The sequence below is a fragment of the Camelus ferus genome, chromosome 25 (assembly GCF_009834535.1).
Source record: "Camelus ferus isolate YT-003-E chromosome 25, BCGSAC_Cfer_1.0, whole genome shotgun sequence".
Lineage (NCBI taxonomy): Eukaryota > Metazoa > Chordata > Mammalia > Artiodactyla > Camelidae > Camelus > Camelus ferus.
This window is the reverse complement of record NC_045720.1, coordinates 13,810,015-13,818,662: the sequence shown is the minus strand read 5'-3', so window position 1 is coordinate 13,818,662 and position 8,648 is coordinate 13,810,015. Positions and strand designations below refer to the sequence as shown.

The following is an 8,648-nucleotide window of genomic DNA, read 5'->3' as shown; positions in this document are numbered from 1 at the left end:
GGGGAACTCACTTTTATAGCTGCGCAGGGAGCCTAAAGCCCGCCGAGGCCCGCTGGAAGCCGAATTCCCAAGCAGATCCCTTGCGCCCACGTTCCACTCGCAAAAACTACGACTCCCAGAAGGCTTTGGGTCTTGGAGGAGGACCGGACCTCGAAAAGGGGCGGGGTCTCAGAGAGAGAGAGAGAGAGAGAGAGAGAGGGTTGTTGGTCGATTCCATTGTCCAGAGCGAGAGGGGTCGCCTGGGCGGAGTTTGGGAGGGACACCACCTTCCGATTAGCGGTCGGCGTCCTGCGCGCGGTTGGTACGGTCGGCGGGGACCCGGGCCGCCGCTGCGGGCTCTCAAGTTTCCCGGGCCCGGAGCGCGGGGCCTGCCGGGAGGACGCCGGGACCGTTGTCCGCCAAGCCGGTGGCGGCGGCCCACGGGCTGCGATATGCAGAGCACAGACCTGGGCAACAAGGAGAGCGGCAAGATATGGCACCGCAAGCCCTCCCCGGCCGCTCGGGACGGGTAAAGGCCGCGGCGGGAGGAGAAGGGGTGGACGCCGGCGAGGGGCGGGTCCGCGTCTTTGGAGACGCGTTTGGGGGGCTATCGGGGAGGGTCCCGGGAAGGGGTGCGGTGGGTTGGATGGAGATTCAGGCTCTGGCTCTGATCCTACCCCGGCTCCCTGGGTTGGGTGACCTCCGGAAACTTAGGGAACCTGAGTCTCCGTATGCCCGATGGCAGGATCCTGAGACCCCCTTCCCAGTTCTGGGGGCAGATCCTTGCTAGGATCAGCATGGAGCGGGAGATCTTGATTTATGCCAGGGAATTTGCGCTTTTGCTGAGTGCCAGGACTGCCTGCCTTAATTATCACGGTATCCCTGTAGTATTCCTGGCACGCAGGAGAAGCTTGTTGTTTGTTAATTATTCCAGCTGGGAAAGAACTCTAGCGGAGGAACCGATGCGGAGCGGGAGGGGGAGAACAGTGCACTTCCCCCCTTCCAGAAGCCGTAGTTTATCCATCCTTGAATCACTGCTTGTATTCAGGCAAGCATTCATTGGCTATTTGATGAGCACCTACTGTGTGCCATGCTTCTAAGCGCTGGCGGACAACTGTGGAACAAAATAAGCTTCTGGTTCTGATTCTGGTTCTGGAGTTTACGTATTAATGTATGTGATGGTGATAGTGGTGGGGGAAAGGGTTACATTTTACAACGTAGGGCGGCCTCCTAGTAAGGCCGGCAATGCTGCTTTTTTTTTTTTTTTTAATAGACTTTATTTACTTAGGACACTTTTAGGTTCACTGAAGAATTGATAGAATGGTACAGAGATTTCCCGTATACCCCCTACCCCCACCCCCATTGTTGTAATTGATGAACCTACATTGACACATACTTATCACCCGAAGTCCACAGTTCACTTTAGGATTCACTCTTGGTGTTCTACCTTCTGTAGGTTTGGACAAACATATACTGACATATATACACTTTTAAGTCCCATACAAAGTATTTTCACTGCCCTAAAAATTGTTTGTGCTCTGCCTCTTCACCTCTCCCTCCCCAGCTCTTCTTTTCCTTCTGTTCCCATCTGTGCTGTTTGAGGCTCCTGTGTGACTTTAGTGGATGCCTTTGTCCCCTAGTGGTACCATCTTGGTGCCAGTTGCTGCACACAGATTAATCTTATTGCCTCTAATTCCTTAGGATTTCATGGACTTTGCTGCATCACTTGAGTTCATATTGCAATGTGCTGCTTGTTCTAGTAATTTTTCTGTTGATCCTTTGGTTGCTTCTCAATAAATCAATAGACTTTGGGTGCCAACTGCACGTGCCCAAAGCACGGTGCTGCACAATGTACTATCACCTCTTTTGTTTCTGATTGCCAGCAGTCCCTTAACTATTGTCTCCCATCAGCTCCAGTGAATAACAGTTTTATCTAGGGTAGAGATGTTCATTTCCAAATTTGGAGTTTGTGTAAATACCACCCCTACTTCTGATGTTCTCTAAATATTCTAAAAGTTATGCCAACCCACAGTAATTCTTTCTTGCTGTTATAAAATATCTAGATACACATGCAAGGTTCAAAAAATGAAAGAAAAGAGTTTGTCTGCAAATATCTTTGTTTCTTCCACTAAAGCATAGCTTTCTTTTTGTTCACTGAAATCCACCGTTATGGTGTTGAGAAAGGCAAGGAGCATTGCTTGTGGAGTCAAGTGGACGTCAGTTGAAGTAAATGTTCATTTACTAGCTCAGTGACCTTGGGCATGTCAAATCTCTTAGGCTGTAAATGAAGGTAATGATATACCTAACAGACAAGGTTATCTTAGGGAATTATGAAGACTTTAAAAGTCTCATGCATCTTGGTGTTCAGTAAATATTTGATGTTTTTACTATGTTTAAGGACTAAGGAACTCAGGCAAACTGAGCAATTACAGGCAGTTCTAAAATAAGTAATTGTACATGTGATTTATATGAGAAATCAGAAAGACAGATTTTTTGTATCAAGATGGTAGAGTTATAATCAGATTGATTTGTTAGTGTTTTTCTATATTTCCCATATTTTGAACAATGATCATGTAATTTTGTAAACCACATACAATTAATGTTATTCAAAAAAGACTGGAGGGAAAAGTCGTATGCTTGGTCTGAGTTTAATTGCCAGGGAACATTTTGATATTATTATCAGACTCAATACATTTATTTTCCCTCTTTCCCCTTTGGGGATGTGAAAGAAAAACTAGAGCTGGACAGTGGTTAAAGTTGTGAAAACAGACTATTTAAAACTATTGCAATAGAGGAAAAGAGACAGTGTGGAACTGGGCTCAATTCAGAACACAGCCTGGGCAAGTGGGAAGTTATAGCCAAGGAGCAGGTGGAGTGGGGGTCAGTGGATGGAAAATTGGTAAGAGAAAATATCTGGGACAAGGAAGTTCTGGCTAAATCAGCCTCACAGGATTCTTGCTGAAGACAGGCCAGGGTGATCGGACATCACTTGGGAGATGGTGGAGGACGAGGAACCTAATTAGAGGTCAGGGATGATGGTACTGAGGGTAGGGGGTTCTGATTAAACTGACTGAGCAGCATTCTTGTTAAAATTAGATTTTACATTTTACAAGGAAGTGCACAGATGGGCCTAGGAGAAGGTGTGGGAGCCTGACTAAAGTTTGATGAAGCCAAGAATCTTTGTCAAGGACTAGATAAAAATAATTTTGCTCTTTGACCCAATGAGTCTGAAAAGCCTTATTTTTAGATTAAACTGGAAAAAAAATGTTTGATATACTTAATTCAGTTCAGTATTTTTTAAATGAAGTGATAACGAGGAAGATGTTTCTAATGTTAAAATTCAACTTCATAAAGTCAATTAAGATAAAAAATTTCATGATTTGAAAATTTGCTGCAGTAGAGAATGGGATTATTCTGGCCTTCATGACCCAAATATACACACATACATTATTTTAAAGAGTTAGTTAATTTGTGCTGCAAGTTTTGTAAGTTTCCTCTTCAGCAAATATATAGTACATGATCTTCCTCTCAAAAAATAATACCTTTAGACAAATATACCTGAAAATAAAACTCATGTATACTTGGAATACTCTACAATCACAAAAGCAGAATCTCTTTAGGGTATCTTAAAATTGGATATTGAATTGAAGTTTTTCTAATGTAGGGTAGTTTGTGATGTATGTGAAACTCACTACTTTTCACTAATTCTTTATTTTTATCACATGTCTGTTACATAGTGTAACAATTCAACTAAATCAGAAATACATTTCCTTTTCATATCCGGTTGTTGTCTATACTTAATCACAGTTTATAAATCTGTTCATGTGTGTGTTTATTTTTTTTAGTGTCTGTCTTTATTATTAAACTGAAAGCTTCATGAGGGCAGGGCCCCTGTCTGTCAACTGCTCTTGGTTCCTGGCTTGTTCAGTGTCTGATGCGTAGTGAGTTGTCAGGTTTTTGATGAATAAATGAACAGTAGCTACTTTGATAATAACTTCCTGGACTGTTTTCAGAAATCATTGTAGGGGTAATGTAAACTATGGACTGTGGTTGATAATAATGTGCCCATGTTGGTTCATCGATTGTACCAAATATGCCACACTGATGAAGGATATTGAGGGTAGGGGAGTATATATGTGTGGGTGGTGAGGGCTACATGCGAACTCTGTATTTTCTGCTCAATTATGTTGTTAACCTGAAACTGCTCTAAAAGAATAAAGTCTATTTTAAAAAAATCATTACAGGATTGCTTCTAGGAGAGAAGGAGCAGCAGCAGTAGGAGAGGGAGAAATGGGTAGGGAAAAAACTTCAAAATTAGTGAGATGTACTATAAAATATAAAAGCCCTATTTTTCATAATAACAAGTAATGCTTGACATGCAGTTGAATGTTTTTTGTTTTTCTTGACAGAATTATAGTGAATATCGTTCACAACACTTCTGATTACCTTCCCAAAGTTTTGCGATTTTTGAATGTGGCTTTTGATAGCACGGGTGACTGTTTAATCGCCGGGGACCATCAAGGAAATATCTATGTTTTTGACTTGTCTGGAAACAGGTGAGCAGATGCTTTTGATATTTACCAAGTGATTAACTCCCTGGCTATTTTAGTACTTGCTATTCATTCAGAAAGACTTATTAAGTTCTTACTATTTGTCATAAGTGCTGATGGAAGAAAGTGGGAAAGGACAGAAAGATAGTATGGTTGGGTTTTTTTAAGAGAATTAAAGTTCTGGCTTTAACAGCATCTCTAGTAATTTGTTTTTTCTTAAATGTAAAAATTCATTATTGCTAATTTATCAGTTAATGTCTGGTACTTGTTTGGAAAGAACACAGCTTTCTTGGTACCCTACTGTCAGAGCGTACCAGATCGAGGAGTTTTAAAGAATTGACCTTCTTCTCCCTCTTCCTTTGCTGAACACTTTAGCGCAAAAGCAGTTAGGTGCGTTGATCAAGGTGGGCATCTGTGCGGAGGGGGTAGGTGGGAGGGAAAACTGTCGGTCCTACCAGAGTGTCAGAAGGTGTCTGTGTGGGGGTGGGGCCATCATGGGAAAAACAGGGGGCTTTGATCAAATGAGTAAATATATTGAGGAAAATGGGGGTCAGGTTCTTAACTATTGGAAAGGGGAGTTATAAATATGGAAAGAAAGAAAACTAGACCGAATCCCATGGTAATGGATTGGAATTGGAATTGGTTATATCAGTGTGAACTCCTGGTTTTGAACATGGGTAGACAGACACAGAAGTAAGCTCCCCATGAGGGAGTGCAGGAATTTTATGTACATGTATTTCCTAACTTTGTTGACTCATAGGACCCAGGAGCAGTAACACCCCAGTAACAATGAATATCCCCAGGGCCCAGTTCTTGTCTAAATATTACTCTGCTAAGAGGAATCAGGGATCCTTGCAGAAACAGCCAGTTTCAGGAGGGATTCAGAGAAAGTACGAGATGAACTTGGAACATTCTGTGGCCAGAAAGAAGGAATTGTTCAAAGAACGGTGGGGCTGTGTTACGAGGACATAAATGTCAGCTTGAAGGGGCTCTCTCTGGGCAGATTGGAGACAATCTGAGTTTCAAAATAAATAATGATAGCGATGGATCATAACCCACTGAATAAAATAGAAATTCATGAACTCATGCTACAATCAACAAACAGTTCAATGAGAATGGATATTTGCATAGTCACAAAGTACCTCTCCACAAAAGACTCAATCATTAGAGAGGAATAAAAGAGTAATTTTACAGTGACAAAGCCTGGCAGACACTACCGTGTGGAATGATTAAAGTTAAATTTACTAGTTGTGGGACAAATAAAAATGTGTGTGCCACCTGATGGGGGTGTGATGTTAAGAACGCAGCATCACTGCTGTGATATTCCTGCCCAAGACGTCCCCGGAGTCTAATGGGCAGAGTGAGCAGGCAAAGCTCAATTAAAGGTGTTGTATAACGAGACTGGCCTGTAACCGTCACGAGGGTCAAGGTCATGAAAGTTGTGAAAAGGCTGAAGAACTATTGCAGACGGAGGGAGCCTAGACACAGGACAAGTCCAGGCTTGGATCTGGACTGATCCCTTTGCTGTAAAGGACATTATTAGGACACTGGGCAAAACCGGGGTCTGAGGATTAGATGGTGGTAATATATAAATGTAATTTTCTGATTTTGATGGTTGTATTCTGATTATATAGGAAAAGTGACCTCGGTAACTTATTCTCAAATAGTTTAGGAAAAATCGAGGTCATACACAATTCGTTTCTTAGGTAAAAATCTGTTCATTATTGTTTCTACTCTTTACCAAAAAAATAATATGGTCATAATTCTCCCACCCTTTGCTCTTGCCTAACCTACCCAGGCAGTTCCTAATCTTACATCAGTACGTCTGTCTCTTCTTTGCTCCCACTGCTAAACAAAATTAAAATTATTGTTGATTGTCTCTGTTACAGAGCAGTGGGCTTCAGCGTCAGTGGTGCTAGGACTTCATTCGCTCATCTGCTGTCATTTACTTTTGCCCTTCTCTGAGTAATCCCAACCTTTACCAGTTTCCTTGACTCCTTATTCTGACTGCCTGGCCTCCTAATTCATGAGAAAACAGACACCCTCAAGCTTCTCTTCCTTTTCCCCCACCACAGCCTCAGATACACCTGTAACTTCACCCAGCCGTGACTCTTCGCCACTTTATTCAGAAAAATAGGTGAGCCTAATTTCTGCCAGTGCTAATCCCTGTCTTCTGGAGCCGCCCTTGGGACTTTCCACTGTGAGTGTCCCTCTCTTTTATTCTGTCCACTGTCCCTTTTCTGTCTACAAATAGTCACATCAGAGCAGGGGAGTGAGTGTCAGAGCTGTGACTTGAAACAGGCCTGTCAGATTCTGAAGCCCCTACAGAGCGTTCTCGCAAAATCTCCCTAATTGCCTAATCCCGTGGTTTCTTTTCAGTTCTCATTTTACTAAAATACTCATGTCTTCCCTCCTTTCTGAGTTTTGTTTGTTTGTTTGTTTGTTTTGCTTTTGCTTTGAAGTACAACTCTTTCCTGATTTTCCATCTCTCTGATCATTTTTTCCTTCTTTGCTGACTCTTCTTGCATGTCTCCCCTTCATTGATGTGTTCCTCAGGCATCTGTCCCCGGCCTGCTCCTCCAATGTGCCAGGTGTTCTCATGAGTAATCTCATCACCACCAAGCCCAAGGCTCCAGCTGCTGCGTAACACTGTTCACTCAGATCTGTTCCTGCCACCCATGGGTAGCTTCGAGAGTGGCTGTCTGATGCGGTACCACCAACCAGCTGCATGCAGCTCTTAGGCCCTTGAGGAGCCGGCGGTTAGTCCAAATTGAGATGTGTGGTTAGGGTACAATACACACTGGGTTTTGAAGACTTACTCTGAAAAAAAAAAAGAATAAAATACCTTTAATATATTGATTAAATGTTGAAATGATAATATTTTAGATACACAATGAATTAAGTTAAATATGTTAAGATTAATTTTATCTATTTTTTCCTTTTTTAATGTGGCTTATAGAAAATTGTAAATTACACATGTGCCATGCATGACACATCTTTTAGACAGCATGGCTCCAAATGCTTTTCAGGTGCCTTAAACTCTGCATGTTTAAAACCGGAATTATTATCTCCTACCCCTACACTGGTTCCTCGTTTGATTAAGCTTGAAAACTTAATTTTTTGTAAATTAAACTCTAACTATTGTGCCAAGTACTCTGCTAAGCACTAAACACACAATATTTTATTTAATCATCATGTATTATTTTGCTTAAGCATCATGACAGCCTTATGGGACATCTTTCTTACCTTCATTTCGCAGGTGAGGAATTCTTGATTCCTCCCTCATCGCCCCATGTTCGATGCATCACCGAGCCTTTCTCCACTTGACGTCTGACACTGCTCCTGTTTGTTCTGTCCACTCATATCCATAACGCAGGTTGAGATTTTCTGTAGTACCTTTCTTCCTCATCTCTTCCTCCTTGTCCCTCTATCCATTTGCTGTTGCTGCCAGAATCATCTTCCTAAAAGACATACCTGATCATGATTCTGCTGTGCTCAAAAAATTCTTGATGGGTTCCCGATCTGTGTAAGTAAAATCCAAACTCCTTTAATGGCAAGTAGCACTCTTTGTAATCTGCTTTTGTCCTGCCAGAATGAAATCTCATTTTTGTGGGTCTCATATTCGTCACGTCTAAGGACTCCTCCAACATGAAATTTATGATTATTGGGAGAATTTCTGATACTAATGCAGTCATCTCTTCCTAGGTTTAACCTTGTTCAGCGAACAGCGCAAGCTTGCACAGCTCTGGCCTTTAATCTCCGTAGGAAGTCTGAATTCCTTGTGGCATTAGCTGATTATTCTATTAAATGTTTCGATACAGGTAAGAAGTCCTGTTTGTTTTCTGAAGCAGAGTGAAATGTAGACTGGTGCCCTGCAGGGAGTTGGCTAATCTGTACAATCTGAGGGAGCAGACCCGACGAGGCAATCCTCACTTCAGACACCAACCACAAGTTTGGGGGTTCCAGGGCCATCGTGACGTCAGATCAGCTGGCTACAAATTCAGGGTTCCCCACAACTACCTTCAGGCTTGATAATTCACTAGAATGACTCACAGGATACAGGGATGCACTGTGGTTATGATTATAGTTTTTGTTTGTTTATTTTTAATGGAGATACTG

General features: G+C 42.2%; 1 protein-coding gene across 4 annotated transcripts in view; it reads left to right on the top strand.

Annotated features, from left to right (window-relative positions):
- The first annotated feature begins 226 nt into the window (after positions 1-226).
- TBC1D31 (TBC1 domain family member 31) overlaps positions 227-8,648 on the top strand; it is a 59,398-nt gene continuing 50,976 nt past the window's right edge. For 2 of the 4 annotated variants that reach the window (XM_032467644.1, XM_032467643.1), the window contains exons 1-3: positions 227-508; positions 4,389-4,535; positions 8,235-8,350. In XM_032467644.1, the coding sequence (XP_032323535.1) occupies positions 432-508; positions 4,389-4,535; positions 8,235-8,350 (340 nt within the window). In that variant the 5' untranslated portion in view covers positions 227-431. Of the gene's footprint in view, positions 509-4,388; positions 4,536-6,604; positions 6,667-8,234; positions 8,351-8,648 lie in introns of those variants that run through there. The other 2 variants (XM_032467642.1, XM_032467645.1) reach the window with 2 other exon arrangements.